We start from the raw sequence: 24,913 nt of genomic DNA, 5'->3' as shown, positions 1-24,913 counted from the left end.
AGCAGTTTGTCCCAAATCCTGATCCCATACCGGAACTGGTACCGAACCGTACCGAATTTAAAAATATGGGATGGTACTCTGTACTCCACATACATGAAATTTGGGAATCGGTATCGTTGATACTGATACTAGTACTGAAAACCGGTACCATTCCCGGTACCCGTACCGGTTCGATCCCACACTCATCTCTACTTCATACAGAAAGCACACTCATCAAATGCAACTTTGGGACATGGTTTGAAGACTAAGGTCGTTATGGAACAGAAAAGACAACGAGAGTGATTGTCTTGGGACCTTTGTCGGCATGGGACTTGATACGAGTTTCTTCAGTAATCAACTTATGAACAACCAAATCAACAGTGGGAAGAGGTGTGCGATACAAGATTGATCCATGCAAGCCTTCAAAATCTGAACGTAATGCCATCAAGAACTGAACGAAATGTTGTTCTTCCCTTCTGTCAATATAAGGCTTAAAAGCCTTCAACACATCGGGTTCTGTAAGAGCCAACTGATCCTAAAAATCTGACATAGCTGCATAAAATTCCTGAACACTAAGATTGTTCTGTTGTAGGGCTCAAATATCAAACTCTAACTGATACTGCTTTGCAAAGTTAGACTGAGTATACAGCCTAGCCAAGTTATCCCAAACCGCCTTTGTTGTGTCATACTTCGTCAACTGAGTACCAATGGACTGGATAACAAAATTATTAATCCAAGTAATGATCTTGGAGTTATCAGTCTCCTATGAATCCAATAAGGTTCCATAATTAGCAGCCTTCTCGTTTGTTGGTTTATTTTGTCACCTGTAACAATCCCCCACATAGTCTTGGCTCGCAAGAATTTTTTCATAACATAACTCTAATAGGCATAGTTTTTGCCATCGAGTTGAATACTAATGGACTGAAGATAATCATCTCTCGGGGCCATATTTCAATATCAGTCAAACAAAAATAGCAGTAAATACGAGTAGCAATAGCAACAATCAAGATCTAGAAATCAACAAAACCAACAGACGAAACGAAAACCTTGAAATCGACAAAACGAACAAATCAAATCAGACGGAATACATAAACGAGCAAGAAAACCATACCAAAAATTGCGAAAATTTTCAAAGACGGGGCGCGCTGCCCCTTACCAACGCAATGCAGTCTATAACTCGCCCCTCAAAAACGAAAATATTGATAATCAAATCGAGCTTTGATACCATGTAAACTATCAGGACATAAAACAGTCAAGGTTTTATATTATTATCAAATGAGAAATACAAGATACAATGAAAAGAAAAGACAAAATATATAAACTAGCTAATAGGCCAACATAAGACCTAATACAAAATAAAGCTTGTAATCTTATTAAGCTAACATCAATCAAACCACATACCCCTTTCTATACTATGAATATACATTCTAAACGCAAAAGCATATATCGACATATTAAAAAAAAAAAAAAAAAACAATGGAAATCATCTCTTAATACCTAAACCAAACATAAAAAATACAAAAAAAATACAAAAAAAAAAAAAAAAAAAAAAAAGTACGTGTTCCAAAGTAAGAAAGATGTATCTCGGCTTAAAATCAATATCTCACTTATGAAATCTCATCTATGTGATACTTCACTTACAGAATCTCATATTCTTACGGCTAGGCAAGTATACAACTAAAGGTCAAAGACAATTCAACCTAAAGACACTACACTTGCCTCATTAGAAACCTCTTCTTGATTTAAAACATTAATTATAGATTGAAGTTCTTGCACCACTTCTTTCATATTTGGTCTATCCCCTTTCTTCTCTCTCAAACAAGCAAGAGCAAGCTTACAAAACATCTTCACACTAACCACCACTGGACCAGGCGGCTCCTCCCCAACCAACCGCCGATCCACCACCTCCATAACCGAATCCGACCGTTGAGCCACATAAACTGCCAAATTCACATCCTCCTCCCCTCTCTCAAAATCAATCGCCTTTTTTGTAGTCAAAACCTCAAGCAACACAACCCCAAAACTGTAAACATCACTCTTATCAGTTAACTGATAGTTTCTATAATACTCCGGGTCCAGATACCCCAATGTCCCTTGAGCACAAGTTGATACATGACTCAACCCTGGCCGAGCCAGTCTCGAAAGGCCAAAATCGGAAACTTTTGCATTGAAGTCATCATCTAAAAGTATATTAGTTGACTTTATATCACGATGATAAATTGGAGTATGAGCCGAATTGTGAAGATAAGCTAACGCTTCGGCGGTTTGTAAACATATTTTTACCCTTAATTGCCAATTTAAAAAGTTGGAGGACTCTTTGTGTAAATGTTGATAAAGGGTACCCTTGGAAATGAACTCATAGATCATTAGTGGCTGTTCGGCTTCAATACAACAACCCAAAAGTTGAACAAGATTCTTGTGGTTGACTTGAGAAAGAATCGCGACTTCATTAAGGACTTGTTGTGTGCTTTTTATGTTGCCTACTTTTGCAGATTTAACGGCTATGATCGTGCCATCTGGCAGATTGCCTTTATAAACTTCACCGAATCCACCGATTCCTAAAATTCGATCTTTTGAAAACCCGTTTGTTGATGTCTTTAATTCTTTTAACGTAAACATTCTTGCGGATTTCATCCCGGAGTTCGATTTGAACAACTCTTCTCTTTTCTTCGCCACCTCTGCTTTCCGGCGAATCTTTCTTGATTTTCCGATTGTCACGGTGGCCATCACCACCGCCGCCACAAAAAACAAGACCACCCCGATCGAAATCTTGACCGGAAACCCGGTTTTTGAGATACCCTTTTTCGAGCAGACTCCGAGGACGTGATCCCAATAATAACGTCGGTTACAAATACATCGGGATATACCCTTTTCGGTAATTTCACACTTGGACTCACCGGAGCAATCGGTTTGAGTTTTACAAACGGGTTCCGGCGGTGGGGCCCATTGAATCTCAACCCCCTCTTCCCATTCTTTTGCGGGTTTTTCATTTTCTAAATTTATAATGCTTCTAAAAGCCCGACAACCGGAGGAATGCAACCGGATCTTGTAAGCCGACGGGAGACCTCCGGCAATGAAAGTACAACATGGGTTGATTGTATTTGCACATTGAAGAACTCGGGCAGGGTCAACCCTGCCCGAGTTTTCCAGATACTCATGACAAAGACTAGACCGAGTGCAATTAAGAGGGGACACAAGTAAACGAGGGGAACAATTGAAGATGAAAATGGTGTTTTGCGATGATATGTTGAATGGGAGTGATTGGTTTAACCATAGTCCTTCACTAACCGGGAAATCTTGAGTAATGCATTGGTTAGGTAACCATGGTTGAGTTTGGATCACTAGTTTTTGAGTTTGGGGGTTGATTTTGAGGACAAGATATGAAGTTCCATTTAGGGCATTGAAGTATAGTTTTTGATTATGGCATTTGAGAGTGTAATCGGGATTGCCACAATTGGGGTTAGTGCTTAATGGATATGGGACTTTTTGGAGACCACAATTGGGACAAATTTTTTGAGATGAAGAAGAGTAGAAGAAGAAGAAGGAAATGAAAAAGAAAAGAAAAGTCATGGTTTGGGATTTGAAGGGAAAGAGAGCAATTGGAAAGAAATGGGTGTGAAAGGGGTGAAAGATAGAAGGATAAATAAAGGGTAAAAAGATTGGAATAAAGTGGCTTTTTTTTTAAATAAAATATGAAAATGCGGTTTAAAGAATCTATGTTGAAAACTACTAAAGTTTGTGGGACTTGAAAGTAAATTATTTCTATGGAGGAAATGTTTAGAATAAGGAATGCAAATGACTAAGACATGACATATTGCATTTGATACATTTTTTATTAGATGTTATGAGGCAAAACTCACAAAAATAGAACGATAAAGATTCATTCTAGAATGTTTATATGTATAAAAGACAAGAATACCCTCTTATTTTCATTATAAAAAATAACCCTCGGTAGCCAATTAAGTTCCATCCTATCTAATACTGTTGCTTTTTATTTTATATATACATAAACAATGAGTTTATAGAAAAAGTCGGGGATATATGACTTTTCCATTAAAGTTCTAATTTTTACAAATTTGTCTTCATTTGTTTTTTCCCTTAAATTCCCGCATCTCAATGGTGAAAAATAAAAGGAAAATGACTTATAAGCCCAACGAAGTTTACAAACTATTCAGAAAACCCAAATTATGTTTTATCTGTTGAAGAAAACCCAATTAACTTAACATTTTGTCTAAAAAAACCCAACTAACTTATATTTTTGTTCAATTATCATTAGGGTCAACCGGCTAATAAAAGTCAATGAATGACATGACTTATCATATGAAATTGAATATCAGAAAAATGATTTGTAAGGCCAACAAAGTTTCGAAAACCGTTCAAAAAACTTCAATCATGTTTTGTTTGTTAATAAAAATCCAACGAAATTAACATTTTGTCTAAAATAAACCCAACAAACTTACGTGTTTGTTCAATTATCATTAGAGGCAACCAGATTCATAAGGTATACAATTAGTTGGCAAATGACATGACATTATATTTAATAACATGGAATAAATAGATTAGAATTGTCCTTTATATATCGATTATGTCTTTGTTCCATCTCTTGTAGTTGATACTTCTTCTTCTTCCTCTCAATCGTTGATGTCCAACTAAGATCTACAAAGAAGATATTTGATATACAAACCCTTGTGGGTATAGAGACCCTTCTCGAATCTGGATATCTAGAACGGAAGGTCGTCTAGAGAAAAGGTTTAGGGCTTGTTCCAACAAATAGATAAGTGTGATTGAAAATTTTATCATGTACGTCTTCTATCTATTTATTTGGTTCCTTCAAAAACAAGAACTTATTAAGATAATCAACCAAATAAGTTCTTGTTTTTTATGAAACCAAGCAAATAGATATAAGATGGACATGATAGAACTTTCATTACACTTATCCATCTGTTCAAATAAGCCCTAAACTTTTTTGCTGGATGATCCTCTGTTCTAGATGCCCAAATCAAGAAGGGTGTCTACGTCCACAAAGGTTTGCATCATCAAATACTTTTTTTGTAGATCTTGAGTTGAACATCAACGATTGAGAGGAAAAAAAATAAAAAGTAGCTACTACAAGAGATTGAACACAAACGTCGTTCGTTTTTCTCTTCTCCAAGCCCTTAATTGATATATAAAAGGCAATTTTAATCCGTTTATTACATGTCATTAAATATAATGTCATGTCAACTGTCAACTAATTGTATACCTAATGAATCTGGTTGCTTCTAATGAGAATTGAATAAAAACATAAATTCGTTAGGATTTTTTAGACAAAAAGTTAAGTTCGTTAGGTTTTTTTAAACAGACAAAACATGATTGAAATTTTTTGAACAGTTTTGAAACTTCGTTGGTCTTACAATTCATTTTCTTAATATCTAATTTTACGTCATACGTCATGTTATTCATTGACTTTCATTAACCAGTTGACCCTAATGAGAATCGAACACAAGTGTAAGTTAGATGCACTTTTTTAGACAAAATGATAAGTTCGTTGAATTTTCTTGAACATACAAAACATAATTATGATTTTTTGAACGATTTGAAAACTTTGTTGGGCTTATAAGTCATTTTCCCAAAAGTAAATCCAGCTACAAATTTGTGAAAAATCGACAAAAAAAAGTAGAATATGAATATCTGTGGAATTGACAAAAGTTCTTTCATTAAGGTTTATAATTATATACCTTCCATGAAACATCAATGTACAAGATCTAATATCACAAAAAATATGCCACGTAGTAGAAAAGTAATGGTAGTCCAAGAACCTACAAAAAGCAGCTTCATGGTCCCGAATAAAGTGATATATAAATATAAATAATATTCCAATTTTTATCATGACACGTGTCACCCTCTGATCTTCTCTTTTGTTGTCGTCTGATCTTCTCTTTGTACAACAAAAGGTAATATAGAATATTCATGTTACCCTTCAACTATTTTGACAGGAGTCCTACAAAGGATAAATTCACATATAGATTAATTATAAGTATTTTAATTTAAATGCAAGGGAAATATTGAATAATGTTTTTGAGTAATTTAATTTTTTATACTTACCCAAATGGACTTTGTTTGATGGACAATAATTCAATATCTATCTGCATTGTTTAAAAAAACAAACTTTTTGTTAAATTTTTTTTTGAAGAAACTGAAAATTACTTTATAGAGGAAAAAAGGATGAAAGGATATTATAGAGAATATTTAGAATGATTGTTCAAATGGGTTTAAATGCAAGAAACAGCAACGTAATTTCAAATATTTGTTAATTATAGCATAATACAATTAGTAATTTTAAAAATCTACACAATTATAACAATTTCATCCAAATAAAAAGTAAATTTTATTGGTCTAATCGGGTAGATTTTACAAGTTAGTAATAAAAATATTTGTAAATAGAATCTTGGTTTAAAAAAAAAAGGGCAAATTACAGTTTTAAGATTTAACCATTAACACTATATTTTTTCAATTAAACCATAAAAGTTTAATACATATTTTTCATGGGTAAATTTCCAAAAGAACCATTTTGATTTAATACACTCAAAATGGTTGAATTGGAAAAATGTCTGAATCTTTAATAATTTGATTAGAAAAAATAAAGTATAAGTTGTTAAACCTCAAAATTGTCAAAAAAAAAATATAAATAAATAAATCTTTAATTTTCCCCAAACAAACGAAAGTACATTACTATTTCTTGCATTTAGCCCTATTCAAAAGGGGCCCACACCATTCAAGATGTGAATAAAATCTCAAATGAATCCGATACACAAGCAAAAGTGAACACAAGTAGGCTTGAATGCTTGATATGTGATAAGAACTTTAAGATAAAGATATCCACCAACTTTAAATTTTTACATTATGAGAAGGGCATTTCCGTCATTTCACACCAGTAGTCATACCTCAATGGTTGCATTTGGAGGAATTTCTTGCACACCTTTGCTTCCATAAGCAAGTTCCGGGGGTACAATCAGCAGTCGCTACAAGAATTATATAAATCAAATATTCAAATATTCAAAATCCAGGGGGTATTTGACTATTTAGCTTATAGTTGAGGGGGTGGTTTTGACAATTGCTGAAAGTTTAGGGTACCTGGCCTCCTACTCGCATGCCTTGGACACCTAAATCTAACCCTTTAAGGACATTTCCTCTTTCAGATTCACCAACATCAAACCCGTAAGGCTGAACAAAGAAAAAAAAAATCATTATAATTTTTTTCCACTTGTACATTATTTTTTTCCAATCAAACCAAAAAAAAAAATCAAAACAATGATTATTTTGGAAAATTATTTATAACTTTTATGGTTTGATTGGAAAATTAAATTAATAGTGGTTAAAACCATAAAACTGCCTTATATATAATTATTTTTTTATTTTGTTATGTGTCTTTTTTTTTATTGCAACATTCTACTTTCATTTCTTCCAATTATGGCAATGTCATTAAGATACAAAGCAATTTTTGTGGCTATAATAAGATAAAATAAGAAAGTAGAATGCTATAATAAGGTAGATTTTTCAAAAAAAGAAATGAAAGTATGTTGCTATTTCTTGCATTTAGTTTTTTAGAATTTAGATTTTAACTCTCCCTACCGTTCCACCACCAACACCCATCCCTTGTCTACTTGTCATAAAAGTGATGTTTCTCCATTTAGCAACATAATGTACCTACAACATCAGTGTCTATATATTTAGCAATGTACTTTACTCTTTTTAGTTTTTACCAATATATGCACAATGTACTTTATATTTCTTGTCCATTTTATCAATATACTAACATTTATTTACTTACGGGTTGTTTGATAGTTGCTGATTGAGTCAAGTTCAGACTCAACCAACGAGTCAGAGGCTGCTAAGTGTGGTATCAAACAGTCTAAATCTGACCTGACTTAGTCAGACCCAACCCAGTAAGAGGCATATCAAACAACCCTTTATATTTTCTTTACGTATAATAGCAACTTACATATAAATACAATTCATTACTCATATTAGCAAAATAGTTACATTTCCTTACAAATGATAACAAATAAAGTATAATGACTATAAATATATAGGTAGAAAAATGTAAAAATAAAGTACATTGGTATTATTGGTGGAGAACTGTAAGTACATTGCTACAACGGGTAAAAAATAAAGTGCATTGCCTATATTGGTAGCGAGAGTAAAGTACCTTTTTGACCTTGAATTATTAAAAGAGTAATACAATGAAAGGACTAAATAGAAATATATTTATATATATATTATATAGGCACTAGAGTTATTTAAGTTTGCAATAAGAGATAAAAATATAAAATTGGGACACAAACCGTACTGCAACCCGAGATCCCTTCACAGCTTCAACTCCATTTCCAACCTTCAAATCGTAGTACCTAAACAAAATTAACTTATAATATTAATTTTTTATTATTATTATTTTTGACAATAATAAATGGAGGTTGAAAAATGGGCGTGTTGTGTAATTGGTCAAAATGGGTCGGGTTGACCCACTAACAATTTTTGTTTATTTTTGGGCAAATGAAAAAAAAAAAACATTTTAATTTGGGTAATCTTGTGGTTTGACTTTGACAACTAGTACTTTTTTCTTTTTCCAATTGAACCATAAACAATTTCAGACATTTTTCCAAAAGCTATAATACAAAATTGAATTTAATATGTTCACAAAAACTATAATACAAAAATGGTTTTTCCTGTAATTTGCCCTTTATTTTTAAACTTTATAAATAATTAATGAATTTAATATGTTCACAAAAGCTACAATACAAAAAAGAAAGTCTAAATTATAAAACGATTATGGATTAGAATACACTTTCGGCAAATTTCGACCCATTTTTTTTTTGTAGCTATTTAGTTTAGTAATTAAGGGAGTAATTACAAAATTATAATAAAACTTGTTATTAAACCAAAAATGGAAAATAATCGTTGTTTGTAGATAGTAAGTTACTAACTTTAGCCCATTGGGAAGGCTTGTGTATTCACTCTCAGGCACTTTTGCTCCCTTAAGCTGCAATAAAGATAATAAAAACACTTATAAATTGTAAGAAATGTTTGTGTAAATAATTAATTTATATATAATATTATAATTAAATAATTAATAAGGATCTCACAGCTCTTCTACTTGTACTAACAGCATCAGCTACACCAGTGACACAAAAACCAGCAGCTGTTCATTGCAAAAATTAATTTTCAAGCATTAGGCACATAAATAATAAATTAAGGAAAACCCTAAATTACTATATTACCCCTCCTTAAATTATGTCTTTTTTAGTGATATTGTCTTTTAATACCTTGAAGTTTGCATTGTTTTAAAAGTAACACAACCTAGGGTTACATTCTGATGCTAATAACCAAATCAATTGAGAAACCAGATTTAGGGTTCTATATGCAAATTAAAACCCTAGCAAATTGCTCACTTTTTAAGGAAAATGATATCAGTATCATAAATGTGAAGGACAAAGAGAAGTAATTCACTGAATAAAGCAAAACCAAAACCTGTAGCAAGAAAACAATTCATGAACGCTCTCCTCCCCTCAATTTGAAAAAATGGTGCATCTGTAGCGACAGAAGCTTCTGACGAAGATGATGAGCAATTACATGAGAATGCAATCCTAATTTTATGGGGCGATCCCTTTTCTGCAAATTAAAGAGTAAACCCCTGAGACAAATAGACATAATCATTTATAAAAGAAAGCGAATAGGATGGGTGGATATACTTACTTGAAGTGGTAATGGAGGACAAAGAAGGGGTGAGGAGAGACGGTTTATAGGGGTAAAGAGAGAGTTCCATGGGAGTATTGGAGGTGAGTGTTACGAATTGGGAAGAACGAAGGAACATTTTGGGATTTTTTTTGGGTGAGGTATTTGTGTGTTTGTATGCATGAAACTATGAAATGGGATTAGGATGGTATCGTGAATATCATCCACATTTTTTGTGGTATCAAAAAAATAAAATAGAAAAATAATACTCCATCATATATAATCCAATGGTAATAAGCTTTTAATTTTGATATTAGTATTTTTTTTAATATACATATTACATATTATTATGGTTGTATATAATCGATTAAAAAATATAATAAGGTTTTAATTTTGTCCACATTAGGTCCTTCAGATCCTTTTTTATACATATTACACCAACATGGTTTTTATAACCGTTTAAAAAAGATAATAAAGTTTTAATTTTGTCCATATTATATCCATATTTTTAATATTTTTATCATTTCATCTAACTCTTTTACAATTTATATTAATATCTAGTTAGATGACTTTATCATTTTATCTTCTCATTTTAGTCGTCCATTCACCACAACCACGGTTTCAATTGAAAGGTTACATAACAATCTTTTATCACTTTTACAAATAAATAAATAAATAAATAAATAAATATATAAATAAATAAATAATAATCAAAATATTAATGATTAAGGTTATGTTTGGCGCGCCACAGGTAGCTGATAAGCTAATTTATTTTTCGATCTTTTTTAGGTTGTCATGTTTGGCAAGCCGAAAAATTGTTTATAAGCTAGCATTTTAAAAAACTACTTCTACTAGTTTTTTAAAAGTTTTTTTTAATTTCCAAATATAGGACTTAATTAATTAAGAAAACATATTTTTTAAATGTCATTTATATCATTATATAAATTTCAGATAGCTTATAAGTCAGTAATAAGGACATGGTCAAAGTAAAAGAGTATTTTCGAAAAATAATGTGGTATCCCCGATAAGTAATGGTGTATCAGGGATACCCCATTGGCGGAGCCATTACTTATCGAGGATACCCCATTACCTTTCAGGGATACTCTTTTACTTTGACTCTGTCTTCGTCACTAACTTATAAGCTATCTGAAATTTATATAATGACATAAGGGCATTTAAAAAATATGTTTTATTAATTAATTAAGTTGTATATTTGAACATTAAAAAAAACTTTTAAAAAACTATTCTAAGTAGCTTTTTAAAACGCTGCCTTATAAGCTACTTTTTAGCTTGTTAAACAGGACAACTTAAAAAGATCGAAAAATAAACTAGTTTATCAGCTAGTCGTGACGCACCAAACATAGCCTTAATCATTAAGATTTTGATTTTTATTATTATTATTATTATTATTATTATTTTAAAAATGACAAAAAAAAATTACGTAACCTTTCAATTGAAACCATGGTTGTGGTGAATGGGCAACAAAAATGAGAAGATAAAATAATGTTGCCATCTAACTAGATACTAATATAAATTATAAAAGAGTTAGATGAAATGATAAAAATATTAAAAATAAGAACATAATGTGGACAAAGTTAAAACATTATTACCCCTCTTTAAACAGTTATATACAACCATATTGGTGTAACATGTACAAAAAAAGACCTTAAGGATTTAATATGGACAAAATTAAAACATTATTACTTTTTTAAACAATTATATACAACCATATTGGTGTAATATATATTTATATATATAAAAATAAAAATAAAAATAAAAATAAACTTAAGGTTCTAATATGGACAAAGTTAAAACTTTATTACTCTTCTAGGTCATTAACCCTAAGTGGAAAAGACAAATCTTTCACAAATGGTTTCTCCGGTTTAATTTTTTTGGTTAAGGTCCTTATGTTTTTAAAACTTTTCATACATAGGGCGTGTTCGGTAAAACTAGCTGGTAGCGGATAGCGGTTAGTGGGTGGCTAGTAGCGGGTAGCGTTTGATTTTGGAGCGTTTTATTGAAAGCTACTATATGTAGCTTTTGATTTTGGAGCATTTTATTTAGACTAAAATATAAACACTCCTGTCACCGAACAATGTTTTTTCTTTTTTACTAGCGTTTTCTTAAAAGCTAAAAGCCAGAAGCTCTCAAACGATGCGTGTCGAACACGTCCATAGTCTTTTGGCTAACAACACATGAGGAATTCATGAAGTTTTGTAAAACCTAATATCTTTCTCTTCTTCTCTCTTAAATAACAAACCATACTCGTCACCCCCGTCTTCTTGTGTGCATGTTTTGTTTCCAAGATCACCGGTAAAATCGAAATCAAAGAAGACTTAAGAAGTTTGATACGTAGCACTCCTTCCATCTTTCCCCCAATCACTAACCAAGTCAGCCCATCCCTTTCATTTTTCTAGAGTTCAAGGTTTGATCTTAAGGAAGAATAGATGAAATGGGCTTTTTCTGTGATGTCATGTTGTGTGGAAATGATGGTTATGATGAACAATAGTTGAGATCGAGGTGAGAATACAAAAGAGAACTTCGGTGTCAAGAAGATGGTGTGATTCTGGTGTGGTCATTGATTGATGTAGGGAGATGGATGTGGTGGTTTGACGAGTCTAATGGTTGATGAGAGTGAGATGAAGACATTTTGGAGAAGATGATGACGGTTGTTGTATGATAATTTATTCTAGTAGTGAATGTAGGTTTGCATTTGTTTTAGTCAAGGCTCCACCTTCTCTCTTTCTCTATATAGTAATTGTAGTACAAAGCTCAAGAATAGAGGAATTTCCTTCCCAAATGCAATAGTGATTCTTCATGGTATGTGTAGCGATGGATTGGTTCAAGAAGCAATGACATTATTTGGTGTAATGTCTTAAAAAGGATTTATCCTTTTAAGCAAATAAGAGATGAGAAAAACCAATGAAGTAATACTTTTAGTTGAGAGCCAAAAAAGAATGCAACTAGAAAGAGCCTACTCAGTCTCATTAGAAAATTTCCTCAATACATTTTCATCATTTTTTATAGGTCTTGGGTAGTGTTGTGAAGTACAATACTATTAGGTGAGTTTAGATATTTCGTAGCCAAATGTATGGACGCAACAACACCTCGTAAATTATTTCAGGAAGATGTAGACACAATGGTATTGTATCCCAATGCATTTAATGGTAGGGTTCTTGTTTAGGATTTGTTTAAAGCGAATGGTTAGATGATGCTCTTGAATAGGGATGGAAAAAAAAAACCTCATACCTGATGGGGAACCCGAAACCTGCACCCGGTTTAACCGAGGAATCCCGAAGTTGAATGGGGATGGGGATACCCCTAATCCCCAACCTTGGATTTTCCCTAATAGATATTAATATATAAAAATAATATAAAACATATATTTATAGTAAAATTTACAATAATTAAAAATTGATCCAAGTAACTCAACTCATTAGTAATTACTTGGTTGAAATTACATTTTTCTTCTTCGTTTATCTAATTTAACATTGTGTATGTTTTTTCGTCTTTGGTTTATCTATTGTTACCTCAAATATAACTTTGATAAAAAAAATTATACTCTACGTAAAAGTTTTCTTATTAAAATAAAAAAAACATCCATGATTCCCCGTTTGGGTTGGATATAAGGATTCATTTATATTCCCCAGTGGGGATGAGCATGGGAATCAGGATTTGGGATACAGATTGGAATTGGGATCTAGTATTCCCCAGTCCTGTTTTTATCCCTTGTTTTTAATATTGTTTGGAGATGGTGAAAGTTGGTCATTCGCCCAATCTAACAACTTTTATAGGTTTAATGAACGGATCTTTTAGGAAAAAGAGGTTTTGAAGTTGCTCAAATCATGATTAATAGTTTCAAAGAGAAAAGGTTTGTAATTGAAATTGAGGTTTAGTTTTGCTATTCCTTATAGAGGTTAAATAGTTGAAATTGAATGACCAATTGTGGTTTGTACGATCGGCAGGGTTGGGGGAGGAGTAGTGTTTGTTTATTTAATAAGACAAATCGTCACAAGTGGTCCATGTGGTTTGTAAAAGAGGATTTTCCCTCACATGACTTGTACATGTTAACACAACAAACCAAAAGTTATGGTGTGATCCAAAAAGACTATATATGAAAAGTTTTTAAACCATGGGGGTCGTCCTTGAAGACAAAAAAGTTATGGATTATGCTTGATATCCCGGGAAATCACATGGACCATTTATGAAGATTTATCGTCGGAGAACCAAAGGATTATTGGCCTAGCGATATTGTGTTTCTTAAGGGGTTAAGAGTTCAAGTTTTGTGGTGGACAAAAAATGTGGTTTGAAAGTAAGATTTAGAGGATGTTATATATATATATATATATATATATATATATATATATATATATATATATATATATATATATATATATATATATATATATATGTTGTGATGTCGTTCCGTCAATGAGACTCTAACGTTGTGATGGATCTTTGTGAGGAACCTCTAGACACAATCAAACATAACGTCAATTGCTTCCTAAGAGGGGATTCAAGAAGGGTGCTCCGATGTTCGGTTCAGACTGAACATGAAGAAATGAATGAATGTGTATGTAGAGAGAAGGATCTAGAGAGTATGTCGTTGTGATGTTATCGCTCCTTCTTGTTTCTAGTTAGGGTTTTGTGTATCAGAGAAGGGGCCATTGCAACGGTATCCTGAGTACTAGCATTGTATTAGTCTAGTTTTCCCCATCTTGATCTTCCTTTATCCTTATTGGTGTAGAGGTAATATTGGTAGTGGCATGTGCACCAGTCTACAGACATCTTCCCTTACGTAGGCAGTGATTAGCCTGCATGTAGAGCAAGAGATTCTTGGTTGGTCGATGATGCCTTGCTGCTTGGCTAGTTCGGTTCTTGTTGCGACTAGCCTTCTGATTCTTACTATAATCAACCTAGCGAGGCTGGCCGCTCCTAGCATGTGCTCACCCACTATCTCATAAGACTAACTGTTGATTCACTAGTCGTCTCATGATGATCCGGCATGATGTAGCACCAACATTTGCCTCTAGGCATTAATAAGATGTGTAATTGACATTAATCGACAATTGTAATCATTTGATGAAAAAACAAAAGGAAGTTGTTTAAATCTATGTGATTTATGTGTTTATATTATGTGCATATAAAATTAGGCAAAAACTTAATAAAAAAGGACAAAATAAATATTAAAATAAAATACCGATTAGGATGAATAGTGTTAGGTGCATTTTGTGCACCTTTTTGCACACCTTTTAGTCCCTTTTATGCATCAATTTAGCATAGTTGTTATTCATTTTTCGTGTATTTCATTCAATTCATGCTAGTCTTTAGAATAACCTTATTTGCACGCTTTCATGTTCTTTTCAGGTAAACTGGAGGTTAGAACGCACTTTGGGAGGTGCCAGGAAGCATTAGTGAAGATTTCGGGATGATCGGGCAAAGTACAGAAAAGTTGGAAAGGTCAAGTTTGGATTTAGAGTCAGAGGAGTACACGGGTCGTGTTGGATTTACACTGAAAAGTGGGCACGAGGAGTGTTTGACCAAGAAGAAGCTATTGACCATACTGAACATGACCCGTGTCAGTTTAGCCTATTTTAACGTGGGCTGTGTTGACCATGCTAAACACGACCCATGTTAGTTTAGCCTATTTTGACATGGGACGTGTTCTACCCAAAAACTGCCTTTTGACAGTTTTTCCTATATTTCATATTACAGGATGGGGGTCATTTTTACACATACACACACATCATATCAGAGCACTGTTGGCGAGAGGATTTCGAAGATTTTTTCAAGGGTTTGATCATTTGTCATTTGGAAACATTATTTATCTTATTTGTAAGTAGTAATTACATAATATTTCTATCTTTTGACTTGTGATCCTGTTCTAGCCATGTGTGGCTAGAACCCTAGTTTCTCTAACTTCATTTCTTGACTTCTTAGTTGTGATTTCAATAATATGACCTGATGTTTGCTTTAATTGAATGTTTGATTCTAATTGTGGTTCTTATTGGCCATTTGAATTACGGTTAGGTCATTCAAGTTATCTGTTTTGCAAAATCCGTAATTGTTTTGTGAAATAGAGCAAGTAATAAGCACTAAATTGAATTCTTTTGAATAAATCCAGTGTAAATCATATTCACACATTCTTACACTCTCGAGCTTGTGAGGAGTATTAAATGTTTTTTTGGGAACATTCACATAAAGCTTTATGGAATCTTTCAACCCAATTCTAAGAGCTTGTTTAGATTAGATTTGTGAGGTTAGGGTCAATCAAAGAACTTATTTTGGTTAATTAATGAAGTGAATGGAAAATATCAGAGCTTGTTAATATTTTCAAGTACCAAATTTGGTAGAATTGAACAAATATCATGTAATCTTGGAATCACATAGCTAAGTCATTACACATAGAGTTGGAGTCCTTAAAAATTCTGAAATTACTTTAATCATCTAATCATTTGTTTGTCCATTATATTACTTATTTGAATTTTTATATACAAGCCCCCCTTACTTTCGGTGATCGAAGTACCTTGTGCAAAGAGGTATAGACTGATTGTCTTGTGTCTCTGTGGTTCGACCCTGCTTGCCTTGTACTACATTTTAGTGCAATGTAGTATTATTCTTTTGGAGTATATCGTACCCCTATTATTTGTTAGGTTTGACACGCCTAACAAATAGCCTTGATGAAAGTCGAGGTAGTCATGATAAGGATTTCGGGGATATAAGGAATGCTCAAATCGAACATAGAACAAAGAAGTTATGGTTCATTGACGTTTCATGTTCGACCCGATACGACAGAGTGCATTGTAAATAGTGAATTTTAGATAGGTTGCCTATTATCCTAAGCAATCTAAACGAAAGTTGTAGTAATTGTAAAACTGAGAGCATACATATAAAGAACACCTAAATCTGACTTCATATGATGAAGTTATGGTTTTTCTAAGTTTCAACGCAACTGTGTTAACATAGAAATCAAATTTTAGATCGTTCGATTTTTAGACGAAACGATCTAAACAAGATGAAAGACCCCAACTTTCGTATTTCTGAAAGACCCAAACTTTCATACTTCACACTATTATTACTCCAAAACATGCTACTTGCATATTCATAAAAGCAATATTATATATTGATAAAGAGGTTACAAACTACTAGATACAAACCGACTATCACAAAGTGTTATATATTACATAACTACCTAGGATATTGTAATTTATACAAACATAAGCTGAAGTACAAAAGTATTAATACAAACTATTCTAAATCTTCGAACAGTATACGATCATACTGATTACTTATCTCCTGCAATTGTTAAACATTGATAGGGTAAGCGGTGACGCTTATTCAGTTCAATAATAGATACAATATAACGTTATGCCATATATATATATATATATATATATATATATATATATACACACACACTTCAATATGGCAGAAGCAAAGAGAAACAAGGAACACCAAAGACATATGAGAATCATGTGTTAAGCTTTCCATATCAATCAATGACTTGATTCAAAGATATACAATCAATGAGACATAACAATTTGCATACTTGATATACATCAATAAAGCTTTGGCCCAAATGGCATAGAAGACATACAATTTCTAATTAACATATTGTTAGATTTCAGGCTTATGGTCCTGTCTAACCATTTTCCAATTCCATAGAATAGAAGTCATTCTCTTAAAGAGACATGCTCTACATGGCCAGAGGCTACGTACCAGTACCAATGTGAATCTAAGTCCTTTCACTGATCACATGGTCAAAGGTATTACTTTTGCTATAAAAATAGCGAATAAAATAACACGGGAAAATTAACTCGGAATAATAACAATGAAAAGCACATAGCGCATATAACACATAACATACAATTGTTCCTATATATTGAACTCACCTTGATTAACCGGGGGTCAAAATAGTAATTTGGGCAGTACTTGGGCTTTAAATGTGACTTTCTATGTTGAAAACCGGGAGCTTAATTGAAAACCGGGTTCTGCGAAGGTAGGGCTTCAAAACCGAAAAGATAAATTTTTCGGGCTTCTCGGGAACTTCGGGACGTGTTTCGGGTGCTAAAATTGATACTGGGGCTTCGGGGGAAGTCAAAATAGCTAAAATATGAATTTCGGGTGGAAAAATGTCAAAATCTCAAAACTACCCAGGAAGGCTCGCAGGCCTCCCTTTTATAGGCCGAGAATGCAAGGGTCGGTCCGAGAAGGAGGAGTCAGTGAGACAGATGGCAGCGAGGGAGAGAGACACGCGAGGGGGAAAGGGTGAGTCAGCAGCGAAGCAGCTCGGTGGCAGCAGCTGCGAGGGCCACGGAGCCAAGGTCGGAAGCCGCACTGCGAGGTTCGGTCCAATCAGAAGAGGACACAGGGCGAGCTCAGATGTGTGACACAGAGCTACAGTGAGAGGCGCGTCGGACTGCTAGTGGACCGCGGTTCGGTCAAATCAGGTCGTGACACGTGGTGCTTCCGGATGAGATGACTATTATTCATGCGAAATTCCTTGGAAATTGAACCAAAATCTTCCGAAATTCATAACTTTCGCATACATGCTCCGTTTTTGACGTTCTTTATATGCACGCGTAGGTGGGAATATATTCTACAACTTTCGTTTAGACTTCATTGGCAAATTTTGATTTATTTTTAATATTATTATTTTTAACAGACCGGGACAGGAAAATCTGTTAAAAATTCATAACTTCTTCATCCGATGTCCGTTTTTGTCAGACTTTTTATCGTTGTACTACTATTGACGAGACATTCGATTCTCGTTTAGGTCATGTCGACTAAATATCGCTCGATCTTTATTTCGAGTTTTTAGTTGTCTAATGTTATTCCGAAACTTAGAAAAATCATAACTTCCTCATACGAAGTCAGATTTTGGCGTTCTTTTTATCGAACTTCTCGGTTTAACAAATACTACGACTTTCATTTAGATCACTAAGGCTAAAAAGTAGTTTATCAAAAACTCACTTTTTACGTCATTCGGCGTCGTGCCGGTTTTGTCGCGGATCTTCGGTTGGTCATAACTTGTTCGTTATAACTCAGACTTCGACGAGGTTTTCGCCTACAAGTTTCTAACGAGATTATTTACAACTTTCAATAATAAAATTTTACTTATTTCAAATTTTATATTTTTGCTAAATTTCACTATTTGACTTTTAATTGGAATCTCATAAGACTTCTAATATTTTCCGAGTGATTCTAAACATAGTTTTACTTCATTTTTAGTAAAACTATTTGTTAGAACTCAATACTCATATTCACATAGTATTTCACAATATTATTCATTATAAAACACGATTTCAAAACGTGTATGTTACAAATACCTCTTCTTTTTGAGGATTTCATCCCCGAAATTGCATCGATTAAAACAAATGGGGATATTTCGCTCTTATCTCATTCTTATTTTCCCAAGTATAATTTGGGCCTCGATGGTGTTTCCACTTGACAAGCACCAATTCTTCTTCTTTATTATGTAGATTAGTTGTTGTTTCATTCACGATCTCTTTAGGCTCTTCGACATATCTTAACTTATTATCCAATTTCACTTCGGATTATGGAACCGTCTCATCTTAGATGCTCAAGCATTTGCGCAGATAACTCACATGAAACACATCATGAATACCTGCCAAATCTTCAGGCAATTCTAAGCGGTATGCTTGCTTTCCAATTCTCTGGATGATTTTGAAAGGTCCAACAAATCTGGGACTCAACTTTCGTTTCTTCCCAAATCTCATAAGGCCTTTCCATGGGGATACCTTCAGCATTACAAAATCACCCACTTGGAATTCTATGGGTCGTCTTCTCTTTTCTGCATAGGACTTCTGTCGATCTTGGGCCGCTTTCATTCTTTCTCGTACAATTTGAATCTTGTCGGTGGTGTCTTGAATCATTTCAGGGCATCCAAGGATCTTCTGTCCTACATCACACCAACATAATGGTGTACGACATTTGCGACCATATAATGCTTCATATGGTGGCATTTTGATTGAAGCGTGGTAACTGTTATTATATGAAAATTCGACAAGAGGCAAGTATTTGTCCCAATTACCACCGAACTCCAAGACACATGCACGAAGCATATCTTCTACTGTTTGGATTGTTCTCTCTGTCTGACCGTCTGTTTGGGGATGATAAACTGTGATGAGGGCAACTTGAGATCCCAATTCACATTGCATACTCGCCCAAAAATGAGAAGTGAAACGAGTATCATGATCGGAAATGATCTTTAGTGGCATACCATGTCTTGCAACAGTTTCATCTAAGTATACTTGTGCGTATTTCTCCATTGGAGCTGTTTCACGCATGGCGAGAAAATGTGCACTCTTAGTCAGGTGGTCGACGATTACCCAAATGCTATCATGCTGTCTAGCAGTCTTTGACAATTTGGTAATAAAATCCATGGACAGCTCTTCCCATTTCCATACAGGAACACTAAGGCTTTCTGGAGTTTCGTAAGGCTTTTGGTGCTTTGTTTTGACTTGTAAGCATACTAAGCATTCCTGAACATATCATCCAATGTCTCTCTTTAATCCAGGCCACCAATAATCAGCTCTTACATCATAGCACATTTTACTTGTACCAGGATGTATTGATAGCTTAGACTTATGAGCTTCATCTAAAATCTTCTGTCTTAATCCGCCAATATTTGGAATTCATAGCCGATTCTTAAATACTTTTAATCCTTGTGGATCATCAAGTAAAACATCAGCATAATGTACCATTCCTTCCTTCTTCACATTTTCTGGCTTTAAGGCCTCAACTTGCCACTTCTCTAGTTCATCAAGAATAGTGAACTTCACCGTAGTGTGAGTAATAGTATAACACATACTATTACGATAAACCTTCCTGCTAAGTGCATCTGCAACCACATTAGCCTTTCCAATATGGTACAAGATTTGACAGTCATAGTCTTTGATCAGCTCCATGGCTCGTTGTTGTCTCATATTCAGAGTTTGCTGACTGAATATATACTTGAGACTCTTATGGTCGGTAAACAATTGGCATTTCGTACCGAAAAGATAATGTCTCCAAAGTTTTAGGGCAAATACCACTGCAGCGAGTTCGAGATCATGGGTGGGATAATTCTTTTCATAATCTTTCAGTTCTCTTGAGGCATAGGCTATCACTTTACCACGTTGCATCAACACACAACCGAGTCCCAATCTTGAAGCATCGCTATATACGAAGAAATCATTATCACCTTTTGGGAGTGATAAGATGGGAGCACGAGTCAAAAGATCTTTTAAAGTCAAGAAAGCTTTTTCTTGGCCTTCACCCCATTCGAACTTTGCTTACTTTCGAGTAAGACTAGTGAGAGGTACAGCTATACGAGAAAAGTATTTAATGAATCTTCGGTAATAACCCGTAAGACCCATGAAACTATGAATTTCGGAAGCATTACGGGGCACTTCCAATTTTGAATGGCTTCGATTTTGGTAGGATCTACGGATACACCATCACCAGAAATAACATGGCTGAGAAATTGAACTTGGCGAAGCCAAAATTCACATTTCGAGAATTTAGCATAAAGTTTCTCCTTTCGAAGAAGTTCTAAGATTTCACAAATATGATTGGCATGATTAGATTCAGATTTCGAATAGATTAGAATATCGTCAATGAATACGATGACAGATTTATCAAGCATCGGGCAACATACGCGATTCATCATATCCATGAATACAGCAGGAGCATTTGTCAAACCGAATGGCATGACAAGGAATTCATAATGCCCATATCGAGTACGAAAAGCAGTCTTCGGTACATCATGCTCGTGAACTTTCAACTGATGATAGCCAGATCTTAAATCAATCTTTGAGAAATAGCTAACACCCTGATGTTGATTGAAAAAATCGTCGATGCGAGGTAGTGGGTACTTGTTCTTGATAGTCACCTTGTTCAGATCACGATAATAAATTCACATCCGCATTGATCCATCCTTCTTCTTGATAAACAATATCGGAGCACCCTAGGGAGAGGTACTCGGTCGGATAAAGCCTTTGTCAAGTAATTCCTGTAGTTGGATCATCATTTCTTTCATCTCGACTGGCACAAGACGATAAGGGGTCTTTGCATGTTGAGCAGCACCAGGCACAAGGTCAATTCGGAATTCTACTTGCCTGTCCGGAGGAAGTCCAGGCAGATCATCGGGGAAAATATCAAGATATTCATTAACAATGGGAACAGTTTTATTCTCCTTTCTTGAGATGTCAACTGTATAGGCCAGATAGATAGGGCAACCCTTCGATATAAATTTATGAGCTTTGAGGAAAGAGATTATTTTTAAGATCCTTTGTTCACCGTAGACATGAATAGGATCTTCCCCTTCAATAGGAATGCGTACCATCTTTTCATAACACAAGAGTTTTGCATGGTTCTTTGACAACCAATCCATGCCGAGAATAATATCGAAGTTGGGCAAGGAGATAGGGATTAGGTTTGCAAGAAAATTATAGCTTTCAATTTCTATGACACAATCCCTATAGATTTTATCAGCAAGTAATGATATACTTCCTGCAGTATCTACGTGAAATGGTTGCGCGAGTGCATAGCAAGTAGTTTGAAAAGAATGCGTAAATTCATAAGATACAAAAGAATCTGAGGCACCAGAATCAAATAAGATGTGAGCAGGTCTAGAATTGAAAAGAAATGTACCCGTCACAACATTCGGATCCTCGCGTGCTTCCTCTGAGGTAATCTGGAATGCACGAACCTTAGCTTTCGGCACCTCCTCCTTTTTAGTTGGAGTACCCTTTGATTGTTGAACATGGACTTGACTTCTTTCCGGTTGTTGAACAGAAGCTTGACTTCCCGTCACTTGGCTGGTATGAGTAGGGCAAAAACGCTTCTTGTGGCCATTAATACCACATGCATAGAAAGTCACATCCTTCCTTGGGAAAGTTGGCTTTATATGACCAGTTTCTCCACATCCATAACAGACAATTGATTCCTTGTCTATTTTGCATTAACCCGGATGATTCCTTCCACAAACGCGACATGAAGGCGATTGAATAGAAAAAGATTGTGACCTCCTGCGGCCACGAAAAGCACTCTGAGACTGTGCTTGCTTGCTAGGATCAGTTCGAACAGATTGAGTTGGTGGAATAGTGGAAACAGGAGTAGTTCTTTTAGTATGTGGATGCTTTGGAACAGTAAGAGTGGCTCCACGTATCTCTAAGTCATGTTCACGCATTCGAGCATACTCAACAGCTTTATCAAATGACAGGACATCTCGATTGGCTACAAAATCATGGATTTCATGTCGTAGTCCCTCCATGAATAACTGAATTTTCTCATCTTTAGTTGGAATATACTTTGTAGCAAACCTTGCTCTTTGATTAAACTGAGTTTCATACTCATTCACAGTCATTCCTCCCTGTTTAAGCTCAAGGAATTCCTTCTCCAATCTTCTCTTCATGTCTAGAGGACAATACTTTTCTAGCACATGAGTTTTGACCAACTCCCTGGATAAATTCTCTTGGTCATACCCGTTGAGAGCTTCATATGTTGCTTCCCACCAGACCATGGCTTTTCCGATGAGCATTGCAGAAGCATAAATAGCTTTGTCTTCATTATCCACATGAGAGACACATAATACTTTCTCGGTGTTCCGAATCCAAGTTAGAACAACTATGGGATTAAGGACACCAGAAAACTCCGTAGCACCACTACTCTTTGTTGGGTCAATATTATGGTTTATACTTTGCTTTTCTAGGGAATTGTATTTTTATATAATATCTTATGTGTTTACGGTCAGGTTTATGGCCAAGGGGGTGTTTACGGCCGTAAACAGGTTTACGGTCGTAAACCCTGTTTACGACCCATATTCTCATGTATATATATAGGGGTGAGGGGTGTGAGGAAAAGATTGATGAAACACAAGGAGTAGCCAAGAGAGAAACTAGAGATAAGTTTTTTGTGTGTGAATCTTTTGTATCCGGATCTTCATTCTAATCAATTCATACATAGATTCATCATATTCTTCTTCTTCTTCTCCTCTATTTTATCTGACATCATCCGTTTGATTGGGATTCCGCACCATCAAACGGATCTGATTGATACACAGGCATTTTAGGGACTTACAATTGGTATCAGAGCTTGGTTGTATCAGTTAATTTTGTCAGATTTGGAGCATTATTTGATCTTATTCGAAATATTTTTGCGTTTTTGGATAGATCTCTGAAAAATAAGGGGGGTTTATTCTTCGTGTTTTTCATAAAAAAAGGTTTTTGATCGAGTTTTGGAGCTTCAAAGTCGAAAAATCGGTGTTTTTGGTCGAAACCTGTGAGGGTGTAACGGAGTTTGCGGCCGGCGGCTAGGGTTTCGGAGTTCACGGCCCGGAGTTTTCTGCCCAAGGTTCACGGTCCGAGCTTGCGGCCTCGGAGTTTACGGCCAATCCGAGTTTGCAGTCTTCGATTTACGGCCTCGCATTGTAGCAACCTCGCATCAGCGCTTCGCATTAAAAAATATCCACGCGAATTTGAGGTTGCCGGGGATCGAACCCGAGAACTCAAAGTCTTCAACCAAGCGCCTAACCATCTCGGCTAGCCAAACCCTTGTGATTTCCTTTCGAAATTTTCAACTTAACCACTCCCTGCAGCTTCCAAGTTTCGCAAATTTCACATTTTCAGCCCAAAATTCAATTTCTTTTAGTTTTAAATTCCTTTTTTCGTCCAAAATTAAAAAATAAAAAAAGAAAAAATAAAAATAATAATAACAAATAATAATAATAATAATAATAATAATAATAATAATAATAATAATAATAAAATAATAAATTTATTTTAATTTTTGACTTTTATTTTTTAACTTTTGACCTTAAATTTTGACTTTGACTTCCAAGCTTGATCTTTGACTTTAAACTTTGACTTTTTCGTTTAACTTTAAAATTTTCAAATTTAGCTTTTTGGTTTGACTTTTAAGTTTGATTTTGGCTTCTAGTTGTGTTTTTTAATTGATTTTAAGGTCTATAAGGGAGTTGAAAACATGAAAGAGAGTCGTCAGGATATGTTAAGACAAAATTTCAACATTTTCGATTATATCCCTGGAGAAACCCTCGAAACTCAGTTGCAGTGATTTACTACACTTACTACTGAGATGAATATAGCTGGGATCTTCTTGTCTAAGTTTGAGATAAACAAAAAGCTACTGAATTCATTTCCGAAATCGTGGGATATGAGCGTGGCTATCATCAAGAAGACAAAAGATCTCAATCATCTTA

At 34.5% G+C, this 24,913-nt stretch overlaps 2 protein-coding genes across 3 annotated transcripts; both read right to left on the bottom strand.

Moving 5' to 3' along the window:
* Positions 1 to 841: 841 nt before the first annotated feature.
* LOC111907160 (wall-associated receptor kinase-like 20) lies at positions 842 to 3,570 on the bottom strand. Its single transcript, XM_023902959.3, has one exon. It carries the CDS (start codon positions 3,547 to 3,549, stop codon positions 1,675 to 1,677), a length of 1,875 nt encoding a protein of 624 aa, XP_023758727.1. The 5' UTR covers positions 3,550 to 3,570; the 3' UTR covers positions 842 to 1,674.
* Positions 3,571 to 5,648: 2,078 nt separating this feature from the next.
* LOC111907159 (peptidyl-prolyl cis-trans isomerase FKBP16-4, chloroplastic) lies at positions 5,649 to 9,893 on the bottom strand. Of its 2 annotated transcripts, XM_023902958.3 has the most exons (10): positions 9,712 to 9,890; positions 9,487 to 9,627; positions 9,102 to 9,157; positions 8,943 to 8,998; positions 8,309 to 8,366; positions 7,591 to 7,665; positions 7,093 to 7,182; positions 6,903 to 6,980; positions 6,064 to 6,104; positions 5,649 to 5,959 (listed from the first exon to the last, which is right to left on the bottom strand). In XM_023902958.3, exons 1-10 carry the CDS (start codon positions 9,827 to 9,829, stop codon positions 5,932 to 5,934), a joined length of 741 nt encoding a protein of 246 aa, XP_023758726.1. In that variant the 5' UTR covers positions 9,830 to 9,890; the 3' UTR covers positions 5,649 to 5,931. The 2 variants fall into 2 exon arrangements, with proteins under 2 accessions (XP_023758726.1, XP_042755000.1); XM_042899066.2 differs by lacking the exon at positions 7,591 to 7,665 and having other exon boundaries at positions 9,712 to 9,893.
* Positions 9,894 to 24,913: the final 15,020 nt, after the last annotated feature.

The sequence above is a fragment of the Lactuca sativa genome, chromosome 2, assembly GCF_002870075.4.
Source record: "Lactuca sativa cultivar Salinas chromosome 2, Lsat_Salinas_v11, whole genome shotgun sequence".
Taxonomy (NCBI): Eukaryota; Viridiplantae; Streptophyta; class Magnoliopsida; order Asterales; family Asteraceae; genus Lactuca; species Lactuca sativa.
Note: the sequence above shows the minus strand (reverse complement) of the source record. Positions and strands in the feature narration are given on the sequence as shown.

Excerpts from the sequence above, each read along its gene's own strand:
- LOC111907159 (XM_023902958.3), bottom strand. The coding sequence starts at position 9,829 with ATGTTCCTTCGTTCTTCCCAATTCGTAACACTCACCTCCAATACTCCC. Across the intron at positions 6,105-6,902 it reads CTCCAAATGCAACCATTGAG|ATAGATATTGAATTATTGTC; the intron begins GTATGACTACTG and ends TAAACAATGCAG. Across the intron at positions 5,960-6,063 it reads ATCAAACAAAGTCCATTTGG|GACTCCTGTCAAAATAGTTG; the intron begins GTAAGTATAAAA and ends TATCCTTTGTAG.
- LOC111907160 (XM_023902959.3), bottom strand. The coding sequence starts at position 3,549 with ATGACTTTTCTTTTCTTTTTCATTTCCTTCTTCTTCTTCTACTCTTCT.